Source organism: Canis lupus, chromosome 1, assembly GCF_011100685.1.
Source record: "Canis lupus familiaris isolate Mischka breed German Shepherd chromosome 1, alternate assembly UU_Cfam_GSD_1.0, whole genome shotgun sequence".
In the NCBI taxonomy this organism is placed as follows: Eukaryota; Metazoa; Chordata; class Mammalia; order Carnivora; family Canidae; genus Canis; species Canis lupus.
The window spans coordinates 82,454,166-82,473,293 of record NC_049222.1 but is presented as its reverse complement, the minus strand read 5'-3'; the positions used below and the strand labels follow the sequence as shown (position 1 = coordinate 82,473,293).

At 41.3% G+C, this 19,128-nt stretch overlaps 1 protein-coding gene across 9 annotated transcripts in view; it reads right to left on the bottom strand.

The window, feature by feature from the left end:
* Window positions 1-19,128, bottom strand: part of PRUNE2 (prune homolog 2 with BCH domain) — a 256,556-nt gene that overhangs the window by 77,382 nt on the left and 160,046 nt on the right. For all 9 annotated transcript variants that reach the window (XM_038527051.1, XM_038527042.1, XM_038527046.1 and 6 more), the window contains exons 7-8: window positions 8,683-8,841; window positions 117-6,660 (exon numbers count right to left, since the gene is read on the bottom strand). In XM_038527051.1, the coding sequence (XP_038382979.1) occupies window positions 117-6,660; window positions 8,683-8,841 (6,703 nt within the window). The remainder of the gene's footprint in view (window positions 1-116; window positions 6,661-8,682; window positions 8,842-19,128) is intronic.

Here is a 19,128-nt window from a genome sequence, read left to right as displayed (position 1 = left end):
CTTTTTTTCTTCCCACCTAGGTAGGAAGAGCTTGGTTTACAAATATGTTAATTGCATGAAAGCAGCAGTTTCAGGGAGGGGGGGGTGGGGGAGTGGAGGAAGAGGGTGTTTCTTACCATTTGGTGGTCCTACGTCTCCACCTGCTGGTGAATCTGAGTTGTCTGTTTCTACTTCCCAGTCAATGTTTGATGGAGACAACTCAAGGTTGGCCTCAACTCCAGCAGGCAAAGACACGGGCTCAGAGTCTTCATGGATATGCAGCACAACCAGCTGCCCAGGCTGGCTGTTTTGGATCTCTGCATGATTTTCCTTGCTTCTCTGATCAGGAAGGGCAGAAAGCAGTATCTCGGCTGCATCACTCCCCAAAGACTCATCCTCTGGAGACCCAGCTCCCTCTGTTGTTTTGACCTCAAGAGTAGGTTCTGTGAGATAGGACAAATCAAAGGGAGGAGTGTAAGGTGCCAGCGATTGCTTCAGAGCATCTTCTTCCAGGGGAGGCTCACCCCCGTAGAGAAAATGTTCAGGCTCTTTCATTAATTCTTCATCGATATTTTGTCCCATGACATCATATTCAAAATCACCCCACGAGGCTTCAGATGAACAGATATCTTGCTTCCCTGCATCCCCATCAACTGGTGTTTCAGGGTTGCCCTCTGATAATGTCAATTTACTCATGTCATCTATTGTTCCTGTGGATGTGTTAAGACCTGAGGCATCGCTGAGACTGTGGTCAAAGCCAGCTTCGCTTACATCCAGACAAGTATCTGAGGCTAGCAAGGCATCAGGGCCAGTGGCAGGATTCTCAGTAGTAACATGGTCCAACAAGGCTCCTGCATCTGTCTGGCTTTTAGGAGAAAAGTCCTCCGACATCAGAGAGCTGTTGCTGTCCGTAGTTGGCTCTTGAGGAGTTACAAAAATGCTGGTTCCCACGTTTTCAACTGTTGGGATTGTTCTGTCCACAAGTTGCAGAGTTGGTGCTGCATCTGGGGCAGCTCCTTTCTCTGATGCTTTGAAACCTGTATCATTCCCACCATTTATTTCAGAAGGTTCAGAGGAAGATTTGTGAGAGGCCAACTGAGATGAGTCACTTGTGTTCGCTTGATCCCTGATTGGAGGCAGTGGAACCACATCTTCAGAAGATAGTTCTGAATTACATGGGACAAATTCCTGCCCAGGCTCCTGATTGGGTTCTTCATCCATCTCTGGCTCAGTGACATATAACTCACTGGCTTCCCCTTTAGGTCCTACTCGAGCCCTGATGTGCTGCTCAGTCTCTTGCTTGGCTTCATAATCGTGACATATATCAGGGCTGTTGGAAGCCTGAGAATAGCTGTCATGGTCACAGTGAGTCAGTATATCTGGATTCTCACCATCTGCTTTCACACTGAAGGGCTGCTTAGCATCCATCCACAAATCAGGCGAAGCTGAGGCCAGTTGCCCACCCTCTTGGAAGTTGCCATGTAAAATATCTGGAATAAATGTGCCTTGGGGGCCCTCACTAGGGGTAGAGACATCCCATTCGGAGTCTGACTTCTTTATCAACTGAGTCGGAGAATTGACAGTGGGGAAATCTTCTGAGGCAACGCTTGAATTCATTATTTCACCGGGATATGATTTTCCTTCTTTCCACCACTTTGTTTCTTGACACTCAACAGTCGAAACATTAGCTATAACACAACCATTTTCATCTGTGTGAGTAAATGTTGGGCCTGACTGATCCCAGATAGACATCACAGTGTTCTGACACTGCTGCTCCTGGGTTGGTGTTTCAGAAGTCAGTTCTTGACCAGCAGAGGACAGGAAGGTTTCCTCTCCAGAATCCTTTTCTTTAACGTGGTCCAATATTACAAGCTGGCTAAGCTGATCAGCTTCTGGGTCTGGCTGCCTTGGTTGAATGTTCCAAAGTTGCTCATGGGAGTTCTTGTCATTGCCATCCAGAAAGGGTGATTGATGTTCCTCAGTGAAAGGACTGGTACCTTGTGATTCCACGGGTTCACTATCACCCTGAATGGGTACTCCCCAGGGACCCATGGTTTGGCATACTGAAGAACTCATCTCTAACACACTACCTGAGCTAGGTAATTCCCTCTCAAATGCACTCTCAATAGGTCGCCCTCCTTGTAGAGAGGCATTCCACCACTCAGTGCTCTCGGCTGAGAAGCCAAGCATTTCCAATTTAGAAGGATTCTCATTCTTTGATTCACTTAGGGGAGAGATCTGCCACAGGATATCTCCTGTCTTCCCTGTTTCTGGAGATCTCGTCTCCTTATCCACTTCTGTAATCTGGAGTTCAGTCTCCTTTAGTGGTGAGAAATTCCAGTGATCAGGGCTGCTTTGTTGATTCTCACAGAGCGGGGTGGATTTATTCTCTGTTGGTTCTGAACCACCTCCATAGGTAGAAAATTCATCAGAGTTGGGATCAGCTGTGGCCAGGAACTTACTAGGTTCATTCAGTGAATCCCAAGCCCTGGTTTCATTCTGAACAGCTTGGCATATGCCCAAATGGATCTCCTTGTCCACTGACTCTTCATCGTCTATGCTCTCATCATCAGAACCTGAGCTTGTTGACATGAACCTGGCATCCTCTGGCTGCAGAGTTTTAGAAATGTCTTGCTCGTTTTTCTCCTGCTGACTAACCACTAGATTTCTTTCTTGATATGCATCTGAATATTCAGAACATTTGCCTGTTTCAGGGCTGGATAACGAGGAAAAGGAATCACCATCTACTGAGTCATTCCAAATCTCTAAAAATTTAGGAAGCTTGTGATCTAAATTCTTTTCCAACCTGTCTATTCTGTTTTTCTCCACATCCTTCATTTCAGTCATTACTCCCACTTGGCTGTCAGTAGTAATTAGTGCAGATTCTTGGTGATTCTGTTTGCTCCAATCATCCTGATTCTGTTTCTGGTGCCCCACATTGGGTCCCTGGTCCCAGGAAGGCAATGCAGATGAAGAATCATTTAGGCCAGGACTCGATGCACTCGAATGTGAATACTCACTGGAAATACTATCTCTGTGATAATTTCCTGATAGATTAGCTCCTGGAGTGCTGTTTTCAGTACTCTTAACTTCAAGATTCTTAGGTATCTCAGAACTTGGCAAATTGACCTGCAAGTCACTGTCTATAGAGCCATCCCAAATGTCAAGGCTTTGGGGACACTCATGGGGTGGCTCTTGGTTCAAGCTCCCTGGCTCCAGAATATTACATTCTTCAGTTTTCTCAAGATCCATTTCAGGTAAAGATAAATTTCTGGTTAAATTGAAGCTATCTGAAATTTCAGTGGTTTCACCTGAATTGCCGTGATACATGAGGTGCTTTTTGCAGATCTCTTTGGCCTGTGGGTTGTTTGTGGACATCTCTGTGTGCACATCACAGGGATCTGGATTGTAAGACCCTTTCTTATGCTCTGAAACCTCCTGCGGTTTCTCAGTCTGAGGACTGGAAGTGTCTGAAAGAGAGATGATTTTGCCTGATTCATCGCAGATGTCTTGATGTTGAGATGAAATTGGGGAAGAGCATTCCTGGTCACTTTGCCCTTTTTCAGGAATCCCCGAGGCTCTATCTAGCATCTCCTCACTGAGACACTCCCTAGCAGCAGCTCCATGAGCTTTTCCCTCACTTTCACTCTGTCCGTAGCTAGGACCTTTCCATGGATCTGAGGGTGCAAAATGCCCTGGATTCTTGAGGTTGGTTGCCAAGGACACTGCATCATTTGGTGGGGTTCCTCTGCCCATCTCCTGCTTATCAGGATCAAGTGCTCCTGACTCATTGGCTTCAGAGGCTTCTAGCACCTCTGGGATATAACTGTCCTTAATTTTTTCCGATGAGCTGGGAGTTTCAGGAAGTGACGTGTGTTGTTCAGAATCTGTAACATATGATTGGCCTGATAACATTAACGAAGACATGTCATTATCCCTCATGACGGAATCCCAAATATTATTCGCAATTAGCTGCCCACTTTTTTCATTCAGGGTGTGATACTCGTTGGCAGGAGGGTCCTTGATATGCTCAGAAGAGGCAGGGAGTTCCCAATCTGCCTGACTTGCTTCCTGATACTCCACACCCCATGGTTCCAGCTGTCTCACTGAAAATCGGGTTTCGGGTTCGGTACCTTGAGCCATGTATCCTTGTGCTTGACCTTCGCTGGAGATCGCCACACCTGCACTGCAGTCATCCCAGTCCAAATCATTGTCCACATCGGAGATGGTCGCAGTGGACTGCGTGTCCTCCAGAATCACCCTGTTCCACAGGTCGAGACTGTCAGGGACCGCCTGGCGAGAGTTGGTGCTGCTATGCAGAAGCGTGAGCTGCCGGTTGGTTTCGTTGTACAGCTGCATCATGCTGGGGTCGTCGTAACTGGACAGGCTGCTTTCCCCGATGTCATCCTCCAGGGAGATATTCTTATCATCTATGGGCTCTGTCTCGAGTAAATCTTTATCCAAGTTATGAGTGACATTTATTTGAGGATTATTTTCTGTATCAGGGGAACCCCACATTTCTAGGTTCCCAGGATCTGAGCCAATTCGATTTCTAGCTGGCTGCTGCGGTGACTGAGGAGGCATCTCAGTCTCCCCTGTGGCAGAGTTAGCATCTTTTGACTCCAAGCCTCCCTCTTCAGCAAATGGCTTGTTTTCTGTTTCTTTTTCGTCTCCAGCAAATGTTGGCGAAGTGTAAGAGTCAGACGTGGAGTAGTTGGTATCTAAGGGGGAAGGCACCGAATCTTCCCCCATGTTGGATGCACTGTAATCGGAACATTTATATAAGAAGGAATCTTCCCAAGGTGCCAGGACGTCTGACCCTCCTTTCTTGATACCCTCCTCAAAAAGGTTCCAGGAATCGACCTTTTCATACACCTTGCCCCTAATGTTTGGATCCACTAAACCATTCTGATCTTCCTGTGATGGCTTAGAACTATTCCACGCATGATCCAGATCAGAGGTGGGGTTGCCAGATATAAGGATGCTATCCCTGGGGTCGTGGTTCTTCCTGCCCCAGATTTCTGGAGCTACTTCATTATTTCCCTCACTGGGTGAATTGTCTTCTGAAGGAAAAGAAAACCCACTTTTTGCCATGGCCCACTCACTTGGGTCCCTCACAGAAGGTGTCTCACCACTCGTTGGGTGCAGATTCCAGGTATTTGTCAAAGCTTTGGTGCTATCTTCTTTACCAAATGCACTCCAGGCTGGGAATGACACCGTAGAAGCTGGAGTACCGTCTTCTGTGGGGTTTCCCCATGGTTCTGGCATCGCTGTGGGAGAACGATCAGAATGCCACAAGGCAGCAAAGTCTTCTATCAGGTGATTCGTTCCCTGAGGAGAATTTGGCAAATTTGATTTCTCTGTGGGCACATTCTGAAACTGCAAATTGTCCTCATTTTGGTCTTGAATATTATTGCTGTCAAGCCCTGGCTGACCAAATTCAGACTCCCAAGGACTTGACTTTGGGAATTCAAGACTCTTTGGTTGAAATATAGAATCGGAGGCTCTCCGATCAACTGGGCTTGGCTTATGATCTTTCCATGACTCGGGGCTCTGGAAGACAGACTCCTGTTCGCTGGAACTCCATGCATCTACAATATTTTTAGAGTCAATTTCCAAACCACCCCACCAGCTGCTGCACCTTGCACGGGTCTGAGGTGGCCCTATGTGACCTGCATCTACTGCTTTGGGGGTCACATTTTCTGGATAGAGTAGAGCTGGTTCTTCGGTAGATGGTGAGCTTTCTACAAAGCTATTCATAGGTGTTGGTGGGACCCTCTTTCCAATATTTTTTAGCCTCTCTGGTGAAGGAGATTTCTCTCCCACAAAACCTGTCAGGCTCAAATTTCTTTCAGAGTGATTCTGGGGACTTTCTTGTCTCTGACCAAACTCTTCATCAAATTCCACAAGGTTATCTTTGCCAGCTCCTGACAAAAGCGAACTGGGTGAGTAATTAGACAAGTCCATCCCTATCCCATTGATTTCTTTAGGCCTCGTAGGGGGTTGTCCTTCTGATGAATCACTATTGGGGAAGAAGTCATCTGCAGGTGAGTAGTCTGCAGAATGGGAAGATGGTTGAGATTGCCCAGAAACCATGGGGGCTTGATCAAAGTTGAAGAGGTCAAAGGATTCACTGTGTTCTCCTGACCGGGCATGTTCTTCTGCTACTGCTCCTTCAGGGATGGGACTATAGGAGTCAAACCCTGGGAGGAGGCTGTGGTGAGGCCCTGCACCTTCTCCTACTGGACTGTCATCACTGAGGAAAACTGAACTCTCCTTGGATGAACGGCTGCTCCTAATAGTGGCCAACCCGCTATCTGGGCTGACAAGGTCTACGTTCATATCCACCTGAGCCTGGTTAGAATCGCTCAGATCTGGAGGGTTTTCTATGAAATTCACAGAGCTGGGCTGTGGCTCTACGTCAGAACCATACAACTCCATAATCCCAGAAGATCCCTGAGACAGCGGGGCACTGCCTGCCACGGCTTCTGTTGAGGACGTCCGGCTGTTGGAGACCATCTCTGGACACCTCCTATTGATGACTTCCTTGACAAGAAGAACCACTTGATCACAGGTCACCAGAGGGTTCTCCTGCTGGTACACCAGGATCTCATCACAGCCACATTCAAAGGGCTCCAGCTCTAGGCAAGGGTGCTGGCATTCTTCCAATTCACAGCAAATCTGTCAGGGAGGTACAGGTGTTTGTGTGAGCACTCAGGCACTTTGCTCTTTGTGATGTTTCTTTTTAAATTAAGTTAAATTAAATTAAATTAAATTAAATTAATTTATTCATGAGAGACACAGAGAGAGTGGCAGAGACATAGGTAGAGGGAGAAGCAGGCTCACTGCGAGGAGCCTAATGTGGGACTCAAACCCAGGACCCCAGGATCATGCCCTGAGGCAAAGGCAGATGCTCAATCACTTAGCCAACCAGGTACCCCCTAATTTTTCTTAATATAAAATTAATCTGTGTTTATCCACCTACAAAGAAGACCTCAAACAACTGAAGACCACATAATGTAAGACATGGCAAGTCCCACTTCCTATACCACCAACTCTTTCTACAATCCCATCAAATTGGCTTCTCTTTTAACTCAAAATCCAGCTGCTCAATGTGGCTTGCTCCTAAAAGTTACAGGTTAAGAGACGTAAACCATTTACACCCTTTCCTTGTACTATAATACCATTTTCTAGCAGGAGTAAAATTAAAGTTTGCAAAAAGCAGAGATAAGGCTGGTTGTTGAGAACTAGGGGGTCAAGTGGGAATGAGGGGAAACATGGTTGAGAAACATGGTGGTAGAAAGGCTTCTGTGTAGGAGGAGGTACCCAGGACCTGCTTTGACATCCAAAAGCCTCATAAGGTAAAGGAGAAAGTGGTAAAGAGAAAGCCACCAGTGGTGGAGCTTTGCAACAGTGCTCAGGCCCCAACTGTCTCTTCAGGACCCCTGGAAGCATCGACATGGAGGCCAGAACAGACAAAGCAGCCTTTGGAGGCCAAGAGAACTTGTGTTAGGCCAGAACTTGGTTGCAGCTCTGTGATTTTTAGGAAATGTCAGGAATATTTTTGCACACTGGGCTTTTGAAATGGCCCCACAGGATTAGTGGAGGTGATAGTAACCCCACTGGAAATAACTACAGAGTTCACACAGATAGTAATAATAATAATTAACATTTATTGAGTTTTCCATATGCCAGGCACAGTTCTATGGATTTTATATGTGGTATCTCTTTATTCCACACAATTATTGTGTTACAAAGTAGGGATTCTTTATCTCCATTTGGCCGATGATGACACAGAGACATAACAAGGTTAGATAACTTAATCAATGACACGCAGGTAACATATGATGGAGCCATGTTGTGAACTCTGGAGAGGCTGACCCTTGGTCACCTGTGCTCATAGGGATACAAAGAGATCCTCCATCTAGGGTAGTCTCAGCCTTGGGCTGCTTAAGATTTGTTGGAGGAACTGTCTCTTAGGTGACAGGTGGGGAGAGCAATGGGGAAGAGGAGAGGCAGGGCAGAGCCAGCTCCAGGGCTTCTAATTACTATAAAGTAAAGTAAAAAATAATAAAATAAATAAAAATAAATAAATAAAATAAAATAAAATAAAATAAAATAAAATAAAATAGACATTGTGTGGGGGTGAAGAGGCTTGGAAGGTATAAGCTTCCAGTTACAAAATAGATAAGTCCTGGGGATGTAATGTACAGCATGGCGACTATAGTTAATAACACTGTATTACATATTTAAAAGTAACTAAGAGAGTAGATCTTAAAAGTCCTCATCACATAAAACCTTTTTGGTAACTATGCATGTGACGGATGTTAACTAGACTTGTTGTGGTGATCACTTCACAATATGCACAAACATCAAATCAGTATGTTATACCCCAGAAACTAATATCATGTTATGTGTCAATTACACCTCAATTTTTTTTAAAGGGCCAATATTTATCTCACTGCCAATTCTAATTAGTTGATTTCTTGGTGATAGAGCCTCAAAACTAAACACTAAGACACTGAAGTAAAGCACTGAAAGTTTTGAATAAATGAATGGCCCAGTGTGCAAAATACCCCCATCATTTCTTAAAACTCATACTCGAGGACCTTATCTCTTGGGTCTATTCTCATGTCCCGCCACGTGTTGTGACAGCCAGCAGGTGAGGAAGCTGTAACATGGGCCAGGGTGAAGGATCCTTACCTGACTGCACAACTCGAGGTTCTGAGAGTACACAGCGATCTGCCGTCGGGGCTGCTCTTCCTCCGACAGGTAGCTGGCCAGGAGGATGAGAACATCAAAACCGAATTTGTCTGCAAATGCTTTCAAGCCACTGCTGATATTGCTGTGAAACATACAGTTCTGAAACAACAACAGGCAATTTGATATTAATGCCAGACTGCCTCATTCAGGGACTTGTGCCACAAATTTGTCCCACATTATGGTGTGTCATGACGCAAATGAGATAGACACACAAGTTTGCAAACTTTCATGCTATGGCTTAAAATGTCCTTTGATTGCCTATTTTCCTTATTCAAGAAAGGAAAGAATCCTGGCCATTTTTTTTTTAAGAGAGAGACAGAGTGTGTGTGAGCCGGTCTGGGTGGAGAGGAGAGCAAGAGAGGGGCAGAGGGAGAGGGAGAGAGAATCCCAGGCAGACTCCTCACTGAATGCAGAGCCTCCTGGTCTCCCGTGGGGCTTCATCTCACCCTGAGATCACAACCTGAAGAGTTGGAGGCTGAAGTGACTGAGCCACCCAGGTTCCCAGGAGTCTTGGCCATTATTAAGATAGTTTAGATAAGTAAGAAAGGTCTTAATAGTTTTTCCCTAAAATGTTTATTAAAACACTGACTTTGTAAAAAAAAAAATACTTTTCCTTTTATTGTTCCTAGGATGCAGGAATAGCTGCTATTATAACTATCACTAGAAAAATAGGTGGAAGTCCATGTTCTTTTTTTAAATAATTGCTTTCCCAATGATTATTATAATGCCAAGAAGAATCCCTAAGGATGAATCTAGTTGAGCTAACTATATGCTTTTTATTCCACTGTAGGAGTCCTGGAGATTTATGGAAGGGCAAGGATATCAAATCTTCTTGCTCTAAGTGGTAGCTAAGAAGGAATGAATCATTGTGGAAAGGAGGCCATTACCACAGAGCACCCAAACTCGTGGCTCACATTGTTCTTGACTATGTGCTGGCCTTTTTGAGTTTTATTACCTGCGGTGAGAACCTCTTGGTTGGCATAGTTTTCTCTCTTTCTTAAAGAAATGAACTAAAGACCATATGTTAGACCTTAGCATGATTCCTAGCGTATACTAGTTGCTCAAAAAAATGTTTTTGTTTTTGTTTTTGAAGATTTTATTTATTTACTTGAGAGATGGAGAGTAAGCAAGAGAGAGAGAAAGAGAGAGAAAGAATGGGGGGGGGCATAAGGAAAAGCAGACTCCCCAATGAGCAGGGAGCCCAATATGGGGCTTGATCCTAGGACCCCAGGATCACGACGTGAGCCAAAGGCAGACATTCAACCACTGAACCACCCAGGCGTCCCTTTACTGGCCACTTTAAATATCCATAATACATGTGCTCTGTAATTCTGCTGAGTTGAATGTTAGGTCTCTGAGGCTCCTGAGGGGTCACACAAGACACGTGAGAGATGAGTGGGCCTGGCCCATCACCAGCTTCCACACCTCAAGGAGTGGTTGTTATCTTCTTCTGGGGCAGTCGCCCTCAGTAGGCATCTCCCAAGACCATTGCACTTTTGGGGTAGACAGGAATTGCACAGGAGAATTCACAAAGCTCTCAAGGATACATTGTTGCTGAATACCAAGGATCTATTGTACTTACTTGGTCATGAAATTTAAGGTGTTCAAATACAATAGCTTTTGGCAACATGCGTTCCAGAAAGCATACTGTCAGTTTTCATGCTTTTTATTTATGGTCCAAATGTCATAGTAACAATCTTTAAATAGATAGTTTAAAAAATTAACTCACCCATGATAGAAGTATATATTTAAAATGATATATTTTATAAATTGGACCTCATATTATTATACACAACGGGCATTCAATAGATGGAATTATTTCAAATCATTACTGGTGTTAACCCTTAAGAGAACTTTAGTGCTGAGCTTTTTGCCATCATGCTTTATAAAAGAAGCTATAGTCCCAAAGGAAAACGAGAATGAACAGCAACTACCTACATCTTATCTCCCACATCCTCCAGACTAAAGGCATTGGCCAAGAGGATCAGCAATTTTCCTTTCCAAATATTTTTTTCCATATGTACATAAAGTCCCTGACATAGTTATAAATCCTGGAAGGCAGATACAACACTCCTAGGAAATTTTTCACGCATAATAACAATTATCATGAGACTCCCAGCAAGGTCACTTGAACACAGGAAGGCAGGTTTTACTGGTAGCTGAGCACAGGATTGGGAGTCAGTAGATTCAGCATTATTCAAAGCCATACTTGTGGAACATTTGCTATTCAAAACTGTTGGCTGAGCTCCAATCTATTCAGATTCTTTGGTGTGAAAATGACAGCTCCACGATCTTGTTGGACTCAAGTCCAGAGGCAGTGACAACACCAATCATCTTGTTAGGAATGCAGAGTCTCAGGCCAGTTCTCCTCTGGGTGGCCCCCAAACCCATGTGAACATATGAAGTATTGAAAAAAACAAAGATTTAAGTGAATCACTTAGGCATTGCTATCTCCAAAACGGCAAACGTCAACAACTATGTCCCATCTACCCTCATATAATTGTCCAAACCAGAGTTGATCTTACTGGCTTTAGGATAATGTCAGGAGGATCATCTTTAAAAGAGAATCAAACAAGGGAATGAGTGAGAATCTTCAGGAATCTGGGAGGCAGAGTCTGTTTGTTCTGCTTTTGTGCCGGTGCTGTTTGCATAGGAAATAATTTATTATTGTCTTCTAGCTACGCAGGGAGTCATGTGCTACAAAGGCTCTTATGTTGCTGACAAGCTAGGCTGGCCCTAAATAAACAGCACTTCATCATCAACACAACCCAACTGTAGATACAGGTTGGCATTTTATTTCTCCCATCTGCCTTCTACCTGATAAATTACTGTTTTAGTTACATGTATACAAATACTATTTGTTAATCTGCTCAAATGTCTCCTCCACCTTAAGTTAAATTATATACATACACACATATGTATATCTCACTCAATTTGCCAAAGGTTCAGAAAAGAAAGAGCTCCTACCTTAACTTACCACCCCTGCCCCCACTGTATAGCCTTAGCAGTACAACTGCAGCCTCAGATTTATTTTATATTTTTTTTATATTTTTATTAAAAAAATTATTTTTATTTATTTATTTATTTATTTACTTACTTACTTATTTATGTATTTAATTTTTTTTGCTGCAGGGAATTTATAAAGTTACTTTACTAATCATTATAGCTGGTAACTGACTGGCATAAAACCAAGCCCATCTCCACATCCTTCATTAGGAAGAATGGGAAGTGCCCCCTGTCATTGTCCTTTGTCACACCCATAGGTTCAAAGATTCCATCATCAAACATTTTTAGAGGACAAGAGTCCTCTTGCCCCAGTCATTTCTAATTTTGGAAACAGTAGGAAGACCCTGGAAGTATGGGGAGAAAAAGGCTTTATTATTTCCCAGCCAAAAGCTAATGTGAGGGTGATGATCATCATGACAAAGTGCAGGGCAACAGAAATGATCCTACTACTAACATAGCTTTAATCCTCTAATGAATATAACAACCGAGACAGTGACAGTGATAGTGTCCAGTAGATTTACTACATTTGTGGTTGAAAGTTTGCAGACAAATGCAGCGGTAAATTTTAGTCTCTCACAAAATCCTGTTTTAGTTCTTATTTCATCACTCTGAAAAATTGAGTCTTTAGGCTACGTGCTGATAGCTGTAGTGCATCACATGAAATAAAGATGATCTAAATAATGTGTAAACATTTGAGTACTGAAATGTGGCTATTCCCTGAGAGAGAAAAACCCACTCTTTTATTCAAATTATGATTTTTCCTAAATTCAAATTCAATTAATTAACAGATAATGTATTATTGGTTTCAGAAGTAGAGGTCAGTGATTCATCAGTTGCATATAACATCCAGTGCTCATGATATCCTGTGCTCTCCTTGATGCCCATCACCCAGTTACCCCGTCCCCCCGTCCCACTCCCCTCCAGCAACCCTGTTTCTTTCCTATAATTAAGTCTCTTATAGTCTTTGTCTCCCTCTTTGATTTCATCTTGTTTTATTTTTTCCTCTCTTCCCTCATGATCTTCTGTTTTGTTTTTTAAATCCTACATATGAGTGTAATCATATGATAATTGTCTTTCTGACATTGCTCATATATTCATTCCTATCCTCTATTGTCTCCTGAATCCCTCTGTCAGGTTTCTGCCTCCATCCTTCCATTGAAGCCACTCTTCTCAAAAGTACCAATCACTTCCAGATGGCAATATCCAAAAGTCACTCTCCTGTTCTTACTTTCTTTGACTTCTCCAAAGAATTCCACGAGGTTGACCCTCCCTCCTTTTCCTGAAACACTTCATTACTTCATTTTGCTAACATCACACTCTCCTCATTTCTCTCCTAGCTCCCAGGCTACTACTCAGTCACCTCTGCTGGTTCCTCTTCCTTTTCAACCTCTAAATGTTCATGACTCAGACTGTGTTTTCAAACCTCTTTCTCTTCTTTATCTGCACATTCTCTTCGGGGATTTCATCCAGTTTCATCAAGGCTTTCAAAGCATCTGTCTGCCAGTGACAACCAAGCTATATCCACCTGAACTCTACCCTTGTCTATCCTCATGGTATTTCCACCTGAATGTCTAATAAGCATCTCAAATAAAATAAAGCCCACCTCCACCCCAATTTCCTCCATATCATTTAGTGGCACTGTCACGCACCCTGTTACCCAAGCCAAACATCTAGAAATCATTGATTCTTTTCTTTTCTCATTTCTTATCCATCAGCAAATCCTGCTAACTTTATTTCTAAAACAGTGCAAGGGGGATCCCTGGGTGGTTCAGTGGTTTGGCGCCCGCCTTTGGCCCAGGGCATGATCCTGGAGTCCCGGGATCGAGTCCCACGTCGGGCTCCCAGCATGGAGCTTGCTTCTCCCTCCTCCTGTGTCTCTGCCTCTCTCTCTCTCTCCTTCTCTCTGTGTCTATCATAAATAAATAAATAAATCTTAAAAAAAAATAAAACGTAGTGCAAGTCCAAACACTTCTCTCCATCTCTATTACTGTCCTTTCCATGGTCACCATCATCTCTTGCTTGAATTGCAGCAACAGCCTTCTGACGGGTCTCTCTGCATCTACTTTTGTGTCTTATAATCAGCTCTTCTCACAGCATTAAGAGAGAGCTTTTAAAAATGTAAGCAAAATCATGACACTTCTCTGCTTACAGCCACTCAATGTTTTCAATGCAATTGTTATTATTTACTACCATTTTATTCTCTTAATTGGAGGAGGAAGTTTTAATGTCGAGTTCTTATAAATCAGTGGGGAAAAAGTAAACAGAGCAATAGAAAAACAGTTGAACATAAGACATTTACAGTCAAAACAAAAATGCCAATAAATATCTGAATTCATTGATAATCAAAGAAATCCTTCAATAGTAAAATATCTTCTCTTTTCCTATTATTGATAAATATTTCCTAAGGGGCATTCTCATACACTGTTAGAAATATATTCTAATGACATAATCAGATATGGACACAAAGGGTTTGTGGACAAAGCTATTCACTGGATTATTACTTTAATAACTAAAACTTAGAAACAATCTAAATGTCCAATAATAGAGAAATGGTTGCACAACTTGTGAAGGAATTGCACAAAAGAATAGTATGCTGCTAGTAAAAATCATGCTAATAAAAAATACTTAATGCCACAGGAAAGCACTCAGTGTATAGAAGCAAAAAATAATTTCTATGACATATAAAAATAGAATATCATTTCTCAACGTATCCAAATCATATATATTGAAATCTAACATGCAATGGGTATTAAGGCACCCTGATATGAAAGTTGTCATAATTTAGCAAGTTGCTCATCTAAAATCTGACTGTGTCTCTGTTATTTTCAAGAGCTCCTTCTAGGTTTTCCAGTAAAGGCTTTGGAATCAGCTGAGCATGAACTGATCCTGTCTCTGTTCTTTGTTGGCAGGGTGACTTGAGTGAGTTATTTCACTCACTTCTTCAAGCCCCAGCTTACTCACTTGTAAACCCTTGCTTCGGAGAACTGTTGATAAGAATTGAGAACATGAGGACGCCTGGGTGGCTCAGCAGTTGAGTGTCAGTCTGCCTTTGGCTCAGGTCATGATCCTGGGATCCAGGATCGAGTCCCACATCGGGCTCCTTGTATGGAGCCTGCTTCTCCCTCTACCTGCCTGGGTCTCTGCCTCTCATTCTCTCTTTTTCTGTGCCTCTCATGAATGAATGAATGAATGAATGAATGAATGAAATCTTTAAAAAAAAAAAAGAATTGAGAACATGAATCAAAGAGCTGGCCCAGTGGCTTGCACAGAGTAGACAATGAACATTAGGTCTCTTTCCTTTCCTGGTTCTTTAGCCATCAAAAGGTCATTCTGGGGATTCATGAGATTTAGCTGATTCAGAGGAAGTATTTTACAAATACTGGTATAAGAACTGGTTATTCCTATTAAATTTCTTTCCTTATATCCTTTATAATATATATAAACTTCCAAGTGATAGTCACACACGTTTTTAAGTCGCGTAAGTGACTTGCATGTAAAATTTTTAAAGGTGAGCGGTTAGAGAAAGTTACACAAAGTTAAATGTGAAGTAAAGTCATTTAAAGATAATCTAAGATAAAAAAAAAAGTAAACAGGATTTATCTCATGAATGAGATATTTATCTTTAATTCCAAGTTACACTTTCTGTTTGCTGATACACAAATACCAGCTTTTAAAGCATCACAAAATTTTGTAGTGATTTCTCCTTTTGCTAAGTCACCATGGGTAGAGCCTGCCCCCTCATTCCCACTGTTTCACCTCCAAGGGCCACATGCCCTTCAGTAGATCTTACCCCTCATGCTCTTTTTTTCTATTTAGGTCCAGCATTCTGGATAACACACATAATCCCCAAACAGTTTTCTCTCTTATAAATGATAAATGAAACATATTGAATAAGGCTTTCTTTAAATGAAATAAATTATTATCTAATGCCATCAATAAGCTATTCCAGGATTTATTACTTTTGAGATTCTTTTCTTATTACAGGAAGTAGAAAAATCAAGTAAGCAGGTATTTTTTTGTAGGTAGGATAAAAAAATCATTTCCCAGATTACAACACAAGCTTGTATAGCTTCATTTCTGGGGGACAGTAAGTCTTAGAAACATAGTTTGACAATCCATAACTACCTTGCAAGCAGAGTGACCAGCATGGATTGCTGAGTTACTGAAATTTAAGAGTATAGTTTGACATTTATACTCTGCGTGGATTTATTTCTAGACTGAGGACTATTTTTTTTTTCATCAAGATATAAGAAAAATGCTGAGGTGTGTACACAAATGTTCTAACTGAAAGCTTTATGATTTATGCTACCAAAATTCCATTATGATGTTTAAAATATTCAGCAATAATAAAGTCTGATAATTTTGACAGGAAAATGATTTATGGGAACACAAAATGCATAAATTAAGAGATTTCATTTATTCTGTTTTTCATACACTCTTTAATTGGTAAGCAAAGATATTTCCCATGTTTTTACCAGATGTCATTAAAAAAAAAAAAAAGCTCTATTGTTCTTATTTTTATAAGCTCGCCAAGGCATTTTGGTAGTAAAAACTTCACTGGGTCTATTAAAACTATATTATGCATCATATTTTGAAAATAGAATCAGACATACATACTGTTCTTCATAGCTGAAGAGAGAGCTCAATTGTGAAAAGATTTTGTGAAAACTAAAAAGTCTATAGTATATAAATGAGTATGTAACATATGTAGATCAATATGACATTCATTTAAACCAATAGTTTACTATTGACTACCATAGTCAATAGTTTATTGACTATTGATTACCATAATGTAATCAAGTGCTGTGTCTGCATTAAGCACTCTGTTACATGCTTTGCATCATCTCATTTAAACTTTAAGATGCCCTAATGAGGTGGCTAACATCATCTCTGCATCACATTGAGAAAAAGGAGGCTCTCAGAGGTAAAGAAACTGACATCACATGGCTCATCCGGGTTAAAATGGGACTCAAACCCATGTTCTAAGCTCTACATCATTCTTAAACAAGAAAATTCTTTATCATCAAAGATAATACTGATGAATTGTTTTTTAATTTAATAAAAAACTTTTTTTTGCTACCCCATTTATGATTTAGTATCAATTCACCCTTGTTACTATACACAAGCATGCCACATCCTTGATTTTAACATTGCTAATAATAATGAGCTGCCTACATTTTTTGATGATTCAATATTATCATATTTTTTTACCAATTTCCAGCTTTTCATCTACTCTGCAAAATATAAGTGTAGTCTGACCATTAATTGTATGTGTAAACCTAAAATTGAAAATTCACCCAAAGAAACTGCTATGAAGAAGAATATTGTGACACTCTTGCAGCAATATATATTTTTAAAAAGTTGAGCATGAGTGTGTACACAGAAAACATAAAAAGCAGGAGAACTGGCATGGTCCTGGGTCACCCAGAGTTACTTCCATGCAGTTTTCTTCCTTTAGTAGCTTGGACACACAATGGAAGAATCTCACTTTTCATACAGGATATAAAAACTTTATTTAAGGATGCTCCCAACATTACTTTTCTTCTGCTCAAAAGCCCAGAGAAACCAGGAATTAGTATTGCAAAGATGGATGGGGAAACAAAAGAGGTAATTTCTTACCAGAAGGGAAGGGGTATCTTAATAGGAAGTGTGAAAATTAATTGAAAGGGGGGGAAAGTTAAAAAAAATAAAAATAAAGGAAATCTTATTTAGAATGATGTCAGGAGGGCAGCAGGGGAAGCTCTTAAACTTTACCATTTATTGTCAATTGCAGATCAAACAGTAAGGGACAGATCTTGCACATAAACACTGCTTTACTACCCCAGCAGGAGGAAGAAAGGTTTCCTTTTCCCCTGGCAACAGCCCAGCCAATGAGAGACTCTTGCAATTCAGCCAATGAGAAGCCATTTACTCCAATGAACTTTTTGTTTATGACAACCTTCCAGACTCCCTCACTTTCTCTATGAAGGAGCCTTCCTCTCTAGTGTTCTGTTGACCTGCCTATGGTTTGCCGTAACTTGCTTGACCCAGATTGCAATTCTCTGCTATTCCTGAATAATCTGATTTTTTCTGGCAAAATAATGGGCTGTTCTATTTTTTAAGGTTAACAAGAGAACTTACAATATCACCATTTCAAGCAACGTCCTCCTATAAAGGCATAACCATCAAAGACAAAATAATGCATCAATCTGCAGATGCTTCTGTGTAGGTCAAGCACATCATAATAAGCACTAGAGGAGAAACCAAGAGTCTTTTAAACAATCATCCTAGTAAGGTCATCATTTGAGTCAAAGAGTTCAAGAATAGAAGGAGAGAGCACATGTTTGCTGAAAATTAAAAATTACTGTTTTCATGTCCAGGACAAATAGTTATTACCTCCAATAACCATATCAGTAATCAAGAGAGAGAAAGTGAGTGACAGAGCGAGCGAGAAGGTGGGGGAAGGAGAAGGGGGATACAGTTCATCAGGAAGCAGAGGTTTAAATTAAGAACTTTTTTTTTTTTTTTTTTTTGGGCAGCCCTGGTGGCTCAGTGGTTTAGCACCACCTTCAGCCCAGGGCCTGATCCTAGAGACCAAGGATCGAGTCCCACATCAGGCTCCCTGCATGGAGCCTGCTTCTCCCTCTGCCTGTGTCTTTGCCTCTCTCTCTCTCTCTCTCTATGTCTATCATGAATAAATAAATAAAATCTTTAAAAAAAAAAAGAACTTTTTTAAAACAAAGTTAAAAATTAAGCAAGTTAAAAATTAAGCAAGTTAAAAATCCTACCCCATCCTCACTGTCTCCATCATAAAGAGAACTATTGTTACAACAACAGAAACTTGCCCTGGAGAAAGATGCTTGTATACTATACTTCCTAGAGGAGAAGTCCTAGGCAGCCTCTCATAACCCGTTAATAGTAGATTGAATACTTGCATGTGGGGAGGTTCACAACAATAAGTCACGATCTCATTAACTAGCTCAGCCTAATTTACATTTTCTTTAAGGACAGACCCATAATCACCAAAACTTTTTGATACAGTATGGTTTCAAGGACTGGGCAGGAAAAGGACTACACTGTTGTTCCCCATTAAGGGTCCCTTTGAATTTATGTGTGTTTATAAGGATTTCTAGATGGGAATGAATAACTCAGGACCCATGTGTAATGGAAAATCCACTCATTAGTTATGCTTTATTTTTGAGATGGTGGAACCTGGGAAACATTCCAGCTACCAGATAATAATACTGAATTATTTCCATAATTGTGTATGTTAAAAAATGTTAAAAAAAATCCCCATTGGCTTGTGTTGAGCCATGAGCTTGAAAACTTACAGCTTTATTTATTTTTCTTTGTAAAAATAAATCATCTAGTTTGAACAATATTTCGAGAAAGCAGGAAACC